The 14,733-nt window shown below is 41.0% G+C and overlaps 1 protein-coding gene across 2 annotated transcripts in view; it reads left to right on the top strand.

Annotated features, from left to right (window-relative positions):
* The window catches only part of LOC135207252 (ADP-ribosylation factor-related protein 1-like), a 140,838-nt gene that overhangs the window by 33,013 nt on the left and 93,092 nt on the right, over positions 1–14,733 (top strand). For both annotated transcript variants that reach the window (XM_064238904.1, XM_064238905.1), the window contains exons 3-4: positions 653–823; positions 8,620–8,701. In XM_064238904.1, coding sequence (XP_064094974.1) covers positions 653–823; positions 8,620–8,701 — 253 coding nt within the window. The remainder of the gene's footprint in view (positions 1–652; positions 824–8,619; positions 8,702–14,733) is intronic.

A 14,733-nucleotide genomic window follows, 5' to 3' on the forward strand; every position in this document is an offset into this window, starting at 1 on the left:
GAGCTGTAAAATGTTTCGTATTAGCTTTCGTATCTCGAGTTTTTCGTAAGTTGAGCCTTTTGTATCTCGAGGTACCACTGTAACTGTCTATTTTAACAGTTTATCATGAAACTTGACAGTTCAAACAAAAATATACCTCAAACTATCATCCCAGAACACCCTAATATCATTTGAAAGTCATGTTGCAAATTAATGAATAATTTAAAACTGTATTTATTCATCAAAAGAAAATGAAAATACAGTTATCAGTGAATATTGCTCTGTGGTAAATTTGCGACTTAATGAAGTTTCCCCTGCGAACAAGTAAATAATGCGTTCCACAAAAATCCACAACAAAATGAAACATGGAAATGTAAAACACAAAAACCAAAACCTTTTATTATTTGAACCCGCTTCAGTTGCCTTGCACTGTCTCTGTGACCAAAGGAAAAAGAATTGGGTGACATACAGTGAGTGAGGGGGCAATTCCCAGCTTACTTACTATTTCCATCAGTCAGCAACCTTGTTACCTTTTCAATGATTGCTTCTGCTTGTATTGAAATATACTATGTAAAAGTTTTGGTTGATATACCGAAGAAAAATGCAAGTTATTTTTTAAATTTATTTTATGTTTTTATATGTATGTACTAGTAAGTTTATGTTTATATTACAGACATACTTGGAAGCTGCCAAAACAAAATTTACAAGGGGCTATAAGGGCCTCAGCCCTTCTAAAATTACAACAACAGTGGGCCAGAATGTTGGGGCAATTACTTATGCTGGAATTAAACTAAGCTTTTGGGATCTTGGAGGACAAGAAGAATTACAGCCACTTTGGGAAAAGGTAACCCTTGTACATAAAATTTCAAGTTTTGTATTAGTAATGTAATTGGAATGCTAAAGAACAGCTATATTAAGCACTGTTTGGGTACACGAAATACATGAAGTGAGTATTAACTGAACCATAGACAGGCATTCCCCTGGTTATCGGCGAACTCGGTTATCAGCAATCTGGTTTTCTGACACTAGTTGCCATAATGCGCCAATTTCCAGTTAGCGCCGATACATACCTAATAGAGGCACCATTAACCAGTTACTGGTGCCATAAGCACTAAATTGCCAATTTTCAGTTATCAGCTATTTTATCTTATCAAGCCGTCGGAACGGAACTCCCACCAATAACCGGGGGACTGCCTGTACTGCACAATACACTTTACTGTACTCAAACACTGATAGAATTTTGATTATATTGTTCATTATAGTAATCCTTTGATTGTCCAGATTAATAGAGTCAAGGCCCTGTCGGATAATGACAAAATCCAGATACGTAACGATGATTAAAAACCATGCAAGGGCAACTCTGTACCCTTCCTCACCTAACCTTTTCAATACAGCTGAGCTGTAAGCCTGAATATGCTTATAAACAATAACTATCGCACTTCAAACTGAAACTTTATGCAAAAAGCAATGATCTGCCTTATTTTTCAATATTTGTAACAATAATATTCCATAAATTCACTTAAAAACAAAAAGGTACACCCTTCTTTTTATTTTGTATGCGACTCCTTGTATGGTAGGCTACACAAAATTTTTCCCTTATATGCAATGCAATACGATAGTTACACAAACAATTTTATTGTTTTCCCAAAAAAACCAAAAATACAGTATGTGCACCAAAAAGTAAATCTGGGGTTTTTTTGTGTGTGTGTGTGTCTCATGTAACACAGTATGGTAGGCTACACAATGTTTTTCATTTGCCCCAAACACTACAATACATCATACTGGACACACAAAATTAAACCCTTTTTTTTCCCCTATGTAACAGAATACGATAGTTTACACAAACAATTGTTATTTTCCCCAAATTACATCATACTCATAAAAATGTAAACCCATTTTTTTCTTGTATGCAATATGATAAATTTATACAAATATTTTTATCTTTTTCCCCAAAGTACATCATACACACACACACTTATTTCTAATAATGCTGTATAAAAATATGTTTTACCCTGTCACTTGCCTGTGTGCACTGCTCTGTGTTTATGATGGCTGGACACTTGAAAAACTTATGAGAAGGTTTAAAAGGCCTCCTCCACCTGCTCAACTATATCGTCGAAACTGGCATCGTCTTCGGCTCCCGGGAGAAATTAAGTGTTGAAGCATAAAAACACAAAACCAAATAATCTCTAGCAAGTTCCACCAATACCACCGAATGAGTGTGTGTTCGTACGTACCTTTTCTAAAAAATTAGAAAATGCAGTCAAAATATAAATGAAAATAGTATAGAAATGAATAAAAAAAAAGTGAAAGACTGTATGTGTGTGTGTGTGTTTTAATAAAATGTAGAAAAATCAGGCATTAAAACATGAAACCAAAGAAGCTCTAGCAAGTTCACCAATGCCAGTGAATGAATGTGTACATTCATACGTATGTACTCTACTCACGCAATTGCCTTTATCTTTTGTTTTTTACAAATAAACTTATTTACTTTACTTTATCTTCCTGCCACTGGCCAGTGGCATAAGGCTGATACAGTTCCTCTCCATCTGTCTCTGTCCCGAGCCATTTCCCTTGCTTCCTCCAAGTTTTGGATTTCATCCTTAAGATCCCTGACAATTATGTCTATCCACTTAGTTCTTGGTCTGCCCAGCGGTCTTCTTCCTATTTGTACTGCTCTCAGTGCTCTCCTGGGGTCTATATTCCCGTCCATCCTCTCAGCATGTCCAAACCATTTCAGCCTTCCCCTCTTCAACCTGGTACTGACTGGCCTTTGCCTCAATCTCACCCTGATGTCTTCATTTCTAACATAAATCATCCCATTTAAGGAATGCAAGTATCCTTCTCAGCAGCTTCATCTCAAAGCATCCAACCTTTTCTCCTCTGTTCTGGTCAGTGCTCAGGTGGACAAGCCATACATCAGGACTGGTATTACTACTGCATTGAATATTCTCATCTTAGTTTTCAAGCTGATTTTATGCCTTGACCAAACGTTTTTTCTCAGAACCTCAAAAGCTCTTGCTGCTCCTAGTTTTCTTCTTTGTATATCTTCAATTTGCCTCCCGTCTGCTGTTACTACACTTCCCAAGTAAACAAACTTCTCAACTTGCTTGAGTTCCTGTCCTCTGATTGTCATATCCTCCATGTGCACCCAATCATCATCCTTACTCACAACCATGATCTCGCTCTTCTTTGTGCTGATGTTCAAGCCAAAATTCTGTGTCTGTCTCCATCCTCATTACCATACCTACCAGCACCAGCCACGTATCAGCAACCAACGCAACATCATCAGCAAAGTCCAAATCCATAAAAACTTCTCCACCAATACAAGCCCCTCTGTTTTCATTCTCCATCACTCTTCTCATTATATGGTCAATATATACATTAAACAAGGTGGGTGACATAACACATCCCTGTCTTAGCCCACTTCCAACTGGGAATCAGTCACTTTGCTGTCCATCCAGCTGTACACAGCTGCACACTCCTTTGTACCAGTTCTTTAGTATCCTTATCACTTTCAGTGGTATACCATAGTGTTCTGCCACTCTCCACATTCCATCTCTCCATACTGAATCATACACTTTCTCCAAGTCTATAAAAGCACAGAATATTGGCTTTGCATATTCCCATCTCTTCTCAATTATCGGTCTTAAGGTGAAAATTTGATCCATTGTTGACCTTCCACTTCTAAAACCACACTGCTGTTCTCTTAAGTTTCTCTTCTACTATAGGTCTTATTCTGTTAAGTATTACTCTCATGAATATCTCTTCCCTGGGACTTACAGTAAACTTATGCCCGATAGTTACCACACTCCCTTTTGCTTCCCTTATTTTTATATATTGGTATCATAATTGCCTTTTTCCAATCACTTGGTACCACCTCTGTTTTCCAAACTATGTTAAAAACAACTCTTAATGCCTCTATCATCCTTCGTCCTCCTGCTTTTAGCATCTCTGCAGTTATCCCACACACGCCAGCAGTTTTTCCATTTTTTACAGATTTTAAGGCCTCTTTCACCTCTTCTGCACTAATATCTTCTTCTTGTACCTCCAGTGCCTCGTTTAAATCTGCAATGCACTCATCCCTACCGGTGTATCAACATTTAGGAGTCTTTCAAAATACCTTGCAAACAGATTCCTTTTCTCCATTTCGTCTGTGACCAAGTTCCCATCTTCATCCAACATCCCATCACTCCCTCCAAACTTTTTCTGGCTTGCGTTCCTCAAGAATCTCACAGCTGCAAACATAGCCCTGCTATCGCCATTTCCATAGCTACTTCAACTTCGGTAGCTCTTTCTTTCCAAAACATGTTTGGTCATGCTCATCCTATCACTTAGTTCTCTCAGCTTTCTATTTCTTTGTCTTTTTAGTTGTTGTTTCTTCTCTAGGTCTTGTTCATCGTCCATTTGAACTCTCAACCTTTGTTGCTCTTCACTTAAAACTTTTGCTTCATCACTGAACCAAGGTTTGCTGTTACTTCTCTTATAACCTAACACCTCTGTTGCTACGTCCTTAGTATCTGAACTTAATATTGCCCAGGATTCCTCTGAATCCATATCCCATATTTTCCATACCAATTAATGCCGCAAATTTGCCTCCTACCTTCACCTCATACTGTTGTTGTTTAACTCTTTCATTTCTCAACTTATCCACATCAAACTTTATAGTCTCTTTTTTCTTGATTGGCCTGTAACTTTATTCTAATCTTGGATATTACGAGTTTGTGGTCAGAAGGAACACGGCAGCCCCTAAAAGTTCTGGTGTCTAATATAGATTTCTTCCATTTCTGATTTACAATAACATAATCTATCAAATTTTGTACAAATCCATTTGGCGACACCCATGTAGTTTTGTGCTCTAATTTATGGTTGAAATATGTGTTTGTTATAGATAACCCAGATGCACCACATAGCTCTAGGAGTCTTCTCCCATTATCATTTCTAACTCCTATTCCAAATTTTCCAATTGTTCCCTGAAAGCCATCATACTCTCTTCCTACTTTAGCATTAAAATCCCCCATCAGCAACAACATATTCATCTGTCTTCTAACCCGCTGTATAACTCCAGTTAGCTTTTCATAGAATTCATCCTTCTATTCTTCTCCACTCTCTTCAGTAGGGGCATACACCTGTATAACAGTGATGTTTGTATATTTACCTCGCAACCTGCAAGTGACTATTCTCTCATCAATACATTCATAATGCTCCAACATTTTTTCAGCTTTCTTACTCAAAGCAATTGCTACACCTCTCTCATGTTCTCCCTGGTCTTTACCAGAATAGATGAACAACACATCCTCTATTCTTACTTTTCCACACCCAAGCCACCTAGTTTCACTCAATCCAGCAATTTCCAAGTTGTATCTCTTGATTTCCTGTGCCACTAAACTTGATCTTCCTGTCATATACATTGTTTCTCGCATTTAGACATCCAACTCGACAACTTTCTTTTTGTGTTGAAGGGTGGCCGACTCCCTTCTGGTGAGGCACCTCTGTGACCATCTTCCACCTACCTCCTCCCACCAATGTCTTGGGGGTTTGGGAGGAAAGCATCATATGAGCCAGTTCGAAGTAAGGGACCAATGTCCATGGCCACCCTGGCTCGGGCCTCATTAGTATCCTCTGGACCATGGTGAAGCTCACGTCTCCCAATGTTCGCAACCCCAACTGTATCAGTTTCTGTCGTAGGGGTATCTTTTTATGATGCAGGTTACGAACCCACACCTAACCCTCCCCATTTATCCGGGCTTGGGACCGGCATGGCAATAAGTAGCCATGGCTGGGTTCTCTCTCTCTCTCTCTCTTTTTTTTTTTTTTACAAATAAAAGGAAAGAGAAAATACAGCAAACTAAATAAGAATAGTGTAAAATATAATAACAAAAGTGAAATGGTGTTCGTCACCAGTATAGGCTTCTATGTAAGCATTCTCTCTCTCTCTCTCTATCTCTCTCTCTCTCTCTCTGTATGATACGTATCTTTTAATAGATTATTAATTACACTAACGTAAATATAAAAACGCTAAACAAAACTTAGTTCTAGCAAGTCGTACATTTACCTAGCCCTCATCACCTATGTAAATGGGATTAATTCAAAAACTCCATCCAGAGTAATTTGGAAGAAAGTAAGGAAGTTTGCAGGGAAATTTTCTCCTTCTAAAACACACACTTTAATCCTTATGAGCTGTGCTAAAAACAAAACATGCAGCACCCCAGACCAGGCAAACTTTGAGGTTGACAAATTTAAGAAAAAAAACATATCAATGGAAAGAGGGAGATATCCAAATGCACATGGTCTAAGTAAAAAAATTCTCTCTACCTTCAATCAGAAGTTGAAAATGACTAGGTATTTACAGCCTATTGTGGGGCCTCTTTTACAAGACGGTCATGTATTTTACTAAGTTATACATGTTTTTTTAATAATTTTATTTTGTTTTGTAAAATCATAATTACAGTTCACACAGTATCATAACAGGTAAGAACTGAAATCAGTAACAAATTCTAAGTTTACAGGCAGTCCCTCATTAACAGCGGGAGTTCTGTTCCCGGCCGAGAGCCGCTAACTGAAAATCGCTACTGAACAAAATCAGCGATAATAGTACTGATAAACCTCTTAATGGTATCATTAACCAGATATTTGCACTGCTAACTACAGTTCGGCACCAATAAACCACTCATTGATGCCAATAAATTGATGCCAATAAACTGCATACTAGCGCCGATAAACCACTTACCGAAGCCAATAAACTGCTTGCCAATGCTGATAAACCACTTACTGAAGCTGCCAATCCAGTTAACAGCATCACTAAATACAGGCAGTCCCTGGGTTACGACGGGGTTTCCCTTCTTGAGACGCGTCATAAGCCGAAAATCGTCGTAAGCTGGAACATCATAAAAAATCATAAGAAAACCTTACTTTGTTCCAATACACGATCGATCAACTTTGACGCGACCGAAATGGTAAAAAACCCAATTGTAAGCTAAAACTATTACATTCTAGTAATATTCAATCTTTTACCTTTATTTTGCAACAAATTGGAAGTCTCTAGCACAATATTTCGATTTCTGGTGAATTTATGAAATAAACTTTTTCCTTACGTCCGCGCGATAACTCTTCCGAAAAAATCATAAATTTTTTCTTCCGATTGTTGTAGCGTTTGCACCATTTTAAATTAGCCGTTTTATAAAGTTTTATATATATGAAAATGTGTGCAATTTCATGTAGAATACAACTAAAAACAACCCATGGTTGTAGCTTTTATCAGTTTGAAACATTTTCATGTAAATAATGATAAATAGAAAAAATTCGTCCTTCGGTCAACTTTAACTCGACCGAAATGGTCGAAAGCTGCAATTGTAAGCTACAACAATTACAGTCTAGTAATATTCAATCAATTACCTTCATTTTGCAACAAACGGGAAGTCTCTAGCACAATATTTCGATTTATGATGAATTTTTCAAAACAGCTTTTTTTTACATCCGTGCATTACGAATTCATGCATCATTTTGTGATAATATTTTCTCTGTGTTGCCTTGATCGTTTTACAATGTGTTATATACCAAAATGATTGCAATTTAGTGATAATGATATTTTTTTTCATTTGTGATGGTTGCATACTAAACTTTAGTTAATGACAAAAAAAAAGGAGCCAAAAATGAACTCTTAATCTTGAAAACTAAGCGTGCTGTGATTTTTTGGAAAAAAAAAATTTTTCTGCTTCAGCGCTCACTCGCGAACGCCGTCGGCATACGAGAGACGATTTTTAAGATACAGCTTCGGCGTTTAAGGGTTATTTTATTGATCAAAGGACAAAATTAGTTTAATTAAACATCGTTACTAAAGAATGTTAACGCCTTAATGTATTATTATTGGCTGTGGGAGACGAAATGACAACACCCCAGTGCAGTATGATGCGTTGGTTCAAGACTCGAGCGGCAGCAAAGCCTACTTCAAAATGCTTATGCTGTCACGAAGCTAGAGCTGAGAATAAAATTAGAATTCGTGGACCCCTCGGTATATATTTTCCTTACTTTACAAAATAATTATCTTTAATGCGTTTAATAAGTCTACTAAGTTCTAATGTAATTTATTTTAAGTACAGCACCTTTAAAAGGAAATATTTATTGTTAAGTAAATAATCTGGCACCTGCATATGGCAATATTTCCTTAACGAACAATGAATTAAGAAACTACGCCAATTCTTCGTTGGCCGACAGTACATATAAGTCTTTTGATGTATTATTCATGAAATAGTTTGTAAACTTATCAAAGTAAATCAGCGAGTTAGACATGTTGGTCTTTAGCCAGTAATGAGTTAGGCATGTGTATTTCATCTAGGCATGTGTATTTCCACATAATTAGATGGAATGAAATAGACTGTAAACAAGGATTTTACAATTGGTAGTTATAGCACTGTACCTCATTGGTCATATATACGTACATTTACTATCAAAATTTGCATGCAGCAAGAAGGTTAAATTATTGCATGGACTGTGAGATAATTTTGATGTGAAACAGGCTTCAATAATTTTTATCTATATTACTTCTTGTTGAAGTAGTAAAATTGTTTTGAATAGTTATGTTGTAAAAACTGGATAAAGTATGAAAGAATGCATGTAACAAAAGAAGCTCTTTCTTTTCAGTATTATGCAGAATGTCATGCTGTAATATATATGGTGGACTCAGCAGATCGGGAGCGAATGGGTGAATCAAAAGAAGCCTTTGGTATGTATTTTGAGTTATAATATTGTTAAAAGTTTGTTCTTAAATATAGGTTATAGATAGAATAAGAGTTTTGTGTCCCTTTTAAAGGAAGTTATTGTGGTTTATGGAAATGGATTGAATAGAAATCCTTAGATTTGTTTGTTGAATGTATCTTAGTTACTTAAATAACAGTTTTATTGTAGTGTCTTACCGAACAATTATAGAGCCGTGATTTCCACGAGCGGCAGGATACTAAATTCAAATTTAGCGCGTCGGCGTCGCCAACACTGGTGGTGATGACGTCATCTCCCTCCACTCGCGGGAGAACAGGTACAACTGCCCAGGTGAATCCAATTCTTTTCCTGCCGGCGTCCGGTGAACATCGGTGGTCGGTGCGGTTGGATGACTTGTGCTTCGCTTTTTTTTTCTTGTGGAATTGATCTTCGGAATGGTGAAGTACTCTTTTTTGGCGTTGTTGTTATTTTGCTTTTGTTTTATTTAGGCGTTGCCATGTCGGATTCTAGTCCGTCGGGAGTTAGGTTTTGCATCTCAGGATGTAAAACTAGATTATCCAAGTTAGAATATGATTCTCACACTAAATGTGTTAAGTGTAGGGGGGGGACATGTTTGTTCAGCAGATCGAACATGTAACGAGTGTAGTGATTGGACTGATTCTCAATGGAAGTTTTTTAGTTCATACTCGGAGAAATTAGCTAAAGACAGAATTAGAAAAGCAGCGCTTAGGGAAAGTAGACTTAGCTCCGCTTCGTCTTGCGATGCTTCTGTTCCTTCTGTTTCTCCTCAAATTGTTATGTCTCCTTTAACTACACCTCCTATTCCTCCTACTAATCCCGCTTCTCCGGCTTCCCGTGTAGTTTCTTCCGACATCATTGCCAGTCTGGAATCGAGGCTAGATCAGAAATTTTCGGTACTAGCGAATACGGTTTTGCAACTTGGTAATTCAGTTAAGACGTTTTTGGAGAAAGCGGCTTCAGGTAAGAGTGTAGTTGAGGGTGCGTCTGTCTGTCCTGACACGTCTCCTAGACAAAGGTCACTGTCCAGCTCCCCCGCACCGGGGAGAAGACATACCGGAAGTCCAAGGGAGTCGATCGGGATTTGCCCCACAGACAGGCGCCTCTCTTGTTGAGCCTGTTGCGCCTCAACAGGGCTCGGTTAAGCGTTGGAAAGGTGTTGCGGCTCAGACGCCTTTCGAATGATTCAAGCGATCGTCTCCGGTCGCGCGGCGCTCTTGGCGAGATTCGCCACCCGTTTCGCGTCCCTTAAAAGAGGCGTTCAGGCGCCGATTCTTCGCCTCCTCCAGTCAAGCGGTATAAGGAGCCTGAGAGTAGGGTTGCGCCGCGACCATTAGCGGCTCGTTCGTCGCCTCAATCTGTGCCTTTTTCGGCTCCATCTACTAGTAGAGATTGTGGTTTTAGCGCTGTAGCTAGCAGTTCTAAGGGTGTTTTCTTTAGGCGCTTTTTCGTCTGTTACGCCTGATGCGCCTGTTTCGCCTCGAATTTCGGCGGCTCCGAGCGAGGCGCAAGTAGTTTTCCGCCTCCTGCTGAACATTTAGGCTCTTCCAAGCCTACGTTAACTGTTTTTGATTCGTCTCTGGCGCCTTTGCGCAAGCAGTTAGAGATGTTAACCAACTGGATGAATGAGTCCAAGGGTGGTTCGAAACTTCAGATCCGGTTGTAGTTCCGTCTACTTCTTCGGCGGTATCGGAGAATGAAGAAGAAGTAGAGGAGGAGGATTCACATCACCTCTCGTGTTATTCACGTCTCCTTAGATTTCTTCTGGTATCTTATCAGATTATTTTGAGAAAGCGGCCCCGCGCTCCCCAACTTCGACTTTTTTGATGAGGAGGAAAACTTCAGACCCTCTCCTCCCAAAACTTGTTCTATCTAAAGCGGTTAGACATTCGTTGAAAGAGACGGAGAAATGGATGTCTATGAAAAGAGACTTAGGGAAGGCTCTTTTTTGCTTACCCTCCCTCTAAGTTGCTTCGTAAGAGGTATAGGTTTTATGTAACTGGGGAAGCTCCTTCTCTGGGAGTTTTCTGCCTCCTCCCAGGGAGACTTCTCCAGTTTAATCGACTCCTCTAGAAGATCTGCTTTCGCCGCAGCGAAAGTTTTCTTTACAGCGCCTGAGTTGGACCACGTTGTAAAGAATCAATTTAAACTTTTGGAAGTCTTTAGCTTCCTTGATTGGACTATTGGCGCTTTAGCGGCCAAGATCGAAGACTGTCCTTCTCTTTCTCAGGAGTTAGCGGAGGATTGGATTGGTGTTCTGTCCTGTGCGGACAAATCCATTAGGGATGGATGTGATGAGTTAGCTTCGCTCATCGCCTTTGGTACCCTTAAGAAAAGGCAACTTTGGTGCTCCTTTGCTTCTAAAAGGGTAAAAGGGTTACGTCCCAACAGAAGTCTGCTCTCTTGTTTGCTCCTTTTGTGAAAGATAACCTCTTTCCAGACGATGTAGTGTTGTCAATTTCGTCTGCGCTAGATAAGAAATCTACTTCGGATTTACTGGCACAGTCTACTAAGAGACCTAAAGCTCCTGTGGAGACTGTTCCTTCGGTTTCTCCTCTGACCCAAGCGCCTTTTCGAGGGAGAAAACCCAAGCGCTTCTTTCGGCCGAAGTCGAATTTGCGACCTCAGTCTAAGGCCTCGGCCAAGGTTAACAAACCTTCCAAATGAAAGCTCGGTTCTTCATGCACCAGTGGGAGCCAGGCTGGCGCTGTTTTGGGAGGAATGGGAAAAAAAACAGAGGAGCAGAAGCCTGGGTAGTGCAAGTACTCAAGTTCGGCTATCGTATTCCTCTCGTTTCACCTCCCTCGCTCTCACCTGTGCCAATTCCATTCCAGGCATACTCTCCGGGCTCAGACAAATTTCTGGCGCTAGCCGCAGAAGTGGAAGCGCTGCTTTGTTCTCAAAGAAGCGATAGAACAGATAGAAGAGGATTTTCCTCCAGGCTTTTACAATCGCCTTTTTGTAGTTCCCAAGTCATCAGGGGGCTGGAGGCCGGTTTTGGATGTGAGCGCCCTGAACTTGCATGTCCAGAAAACAAAATTTCATATGGAGACCACTCGGTCGGTTCTGGAGGTCCATCAGACAGGGGGATTGGATGGTCTTCTGGACATGCAAGACGCTTATTTTCACATTCCGATACATCGCGAATCTCGGAAGTACCTGAGGTTCATGTTCGAAGGCAAGGTGTTTCAGTTTCGGGCGCTTTGCTTCGGACTAGCAACCGCTCCTCAAGTTTTCACCAGGGTTCTATCCCCGATAGGAAGCTGGCTGCACATATTAGGAGTAAGAATCTCCCTCTATCTGGACGATTGGCTTCTCCGGTCGGAATCAGAGAGTCGGTGCATGAAGGACCTTGGAACAACTCTGGATCTTGCCAGAAAGTTAGGAATTCTGGTCAACAAACAGAAGTCCCAGTTGGTTCCATCTCAGAGCATCCTTTATTTGGGGGATGATTCTGAATGCTCAAGTTTTTTCGGGCTTTTCTGTCCCCGAAGAGGGTTCAAGGCTCTGGAGACAGTTCGGAGTTCTTGGACAAAAAGGTAAGTTCTGCCAATCAGTGGATGAGGCTCCTGGGCAAATTGACGTCAGTGGAGAAATTTGTGACGTTGGGAAGACTGCACATGAGACCTCTGCAGTTTTTCCTGAGAGCCTCTTGGTGCAGGAAGACACAACCAGACTCGATTACCTTTCCTGTCACAGATCAAATAAAAGAGGACCTAAGGTGGTGGCTCTCTCGAGCAAGGTTGGAAGAAGGGTTAGATTTACGACCCATCCTCCCGAACCTACAGTTCTTTTCCGACGCATCGAACACAGGTTGGGGAGCCCTACTGGGAAATCAACGGACTTCAGGAGCTTGGTCGGAGAAGGAGAAGAAGTTCCACATAAATGTAAAGGAACTGTTAGCAATTTTCTTGGGGCTCAGACAGTTTCGGAGCTTAGTAGAAGGTCGAGTAGTGGCAGTGCATTCCGACAACTCCACGGCTCTCTCGTACGTGCGGAAACAGGGGGGGACTCAGTCTTTCTCTCTGTACGAAGTAGCCAAGGATCTCCTCCTGTGGTCAACGAAGCGAAGGTTCAGCTAGTCCCGAGATTTGTTCCGGGAAAGATGAACGTCCTGGCGGACGAGTTAAGTCGTCAACAGCAAGTGTTACCTCTGGAGTGGACTTTGGACAACAAGATTTGTCAGAAACTTTGGCGCCTTTGGGGACGACCGTCAATAGACCTGTTCGCGACATCAAGGAACAACCGTCTTCATCTCTTTTGTTCGCCAGTCCCAGATCCTCTAGCTTGGTCGGTGGACGCAATGCTGTTGGATTGGTCGGGTCTGGAAGCTTATGCATTCCCTCCGTTCGGTCTAATAAGAGAGGTGCTGAACAAGTTCATGTCGCACAGCAATGTAACGCTAACGTTAATCGCTCCCTTTTGGCCCAGGAAGAGTGGTTCCCGGACCTTCTCCAGTTGTTAGTAGACTTCCCCAGACTTCTTCCTCCAGAGAAGTGGCTTCTCAAACAACCTCACTTCAAGAGGTTCCACCAAAACTTGTCCGCTCTAGCTCTGACAGGGTTCAGACTGTCCGGAATCTTGTCAGAGCGAAAGGATTTTCAAGAAGAGCTGCAGAAGCTATCGCTCGTTGTAGGAGAGAGTCTTCTAACAAACTCTATCAAGGGAAGTGGAGAATCTTCAGAGAGTGGTGTAGAAGTGCTAAAGTCTCTACTTCTGCGACCTCTTTAACAGAAATAGCAGATTTTCTTCTATTTCTTAGGAACTCTAAGAAACTGGCTCCTTTCGACGATCAGAGGATATAGAGCCATGCTCTCTTCGGTTTTTCGACATCGAGGTTTGGATATTTCCTCCTCCAATTTCAGATCTGTCGGACCTCATTAGGTCTTTCGAAACCACTAAGCTCCCGCAAGATACAGTGGCTTGGAACTTAGATGTGGTGCTAAGTTCCTCATGGGGCCACCGTTTGAGCCTTTGAAGTCGGCTTCACTCAGGAACTTGACTAAGAAGGCACTCTTCTTATTGCACTAGCTTCTGCTAAGCGTGTCAGCGAATTGCACGCTATAGACAAAAGAGTCGGTTTCTCTCAAGGCAATGCTGTATTTTCGGTATCTTTGACCTTTCTAGCCAAAAATGAGAATCCTTCTAATCCTTGCCGAGGAGTTTTGTGGTAAGGAACTTATCTGATTTGGTTGGACATGAGGAGGAGGAAAGGCTCTTATGTCCAGTCAGGGCTATTAAGCAGTATCTGTTTGCCACTAAGGGTATTAGAGGACAATCTTCTAAGCTCTGGACCTCGGTTCAAAATCCCTCTCGTCCTCTTTCTAAGAATGCTATATCGTTCTTTATTAGAGAGCTTATCAGGGAAGCTCACTCGCAGTCCGAGAACGACAATCTTTCCGTTCTGAGAGTTAAAGCTCACGAGGTTAGAGCAGTGGCAACTTCTTTAGCATTCAGAAAGAATTTATCTTTAGCTTCGATTCTTCAGAGCACGTTCTGGAGATCGAATTCGGTTTTTGCGAGTCATTATCTCAAAGAGATAGAAACGGTTTTCGAGAATTGTAAAACGTTAGGTCCGGTGGCGGTTTCTGGCATGGTGTTGGGAGAAACGGCACAGGGGTCGTCACCTCTATGCTAACTTTTCACCTTGAATAGGTTGTCGAGTTCAAGGGAAGCTGGGGGTACTGAGTACCTGGGATACTCACCAGTCTGTTAGGTCAGATTTTACAATGGTTGGGTATATGTGTTTTTAAATCTGGTGTTGGTGACAAATGTTTTGTATGATTGAATTTCTGGTCTTAGCCAGGGCAAGGGCAATCTTTGTTGTTACTATCCTCCGTCAGTCAGCCTTGACTCGCTTGAACTACGGAAGGATTCCACTCCTGTAGAGGCTAACTTTGGTCAAATTCCAATTCCTCTACATTAGTAAGAAGAGCACCGACCAGAGGCAGTAACAGTCTGCTGTAGCTCTCTTACAAGGTAAGGTACAACAGACACCTTGAGTGTTTACTGGTATTGCAA

This window comes from Macrobrachium nipponense, chromosome 32, assembly GCF_015104395.2.
Source record: "Macrobrachium nipponense isolate FS-2020 chromosome 32, ASM1510439v2, whole genome shotgun sequence".
Lineage (NCBI taxonomy): Eukaryota > Metazoa > Arthropoda > Malacostraca > Decapoda > Palaemonidae > Macrobrachium > Macrobrachium nipponense.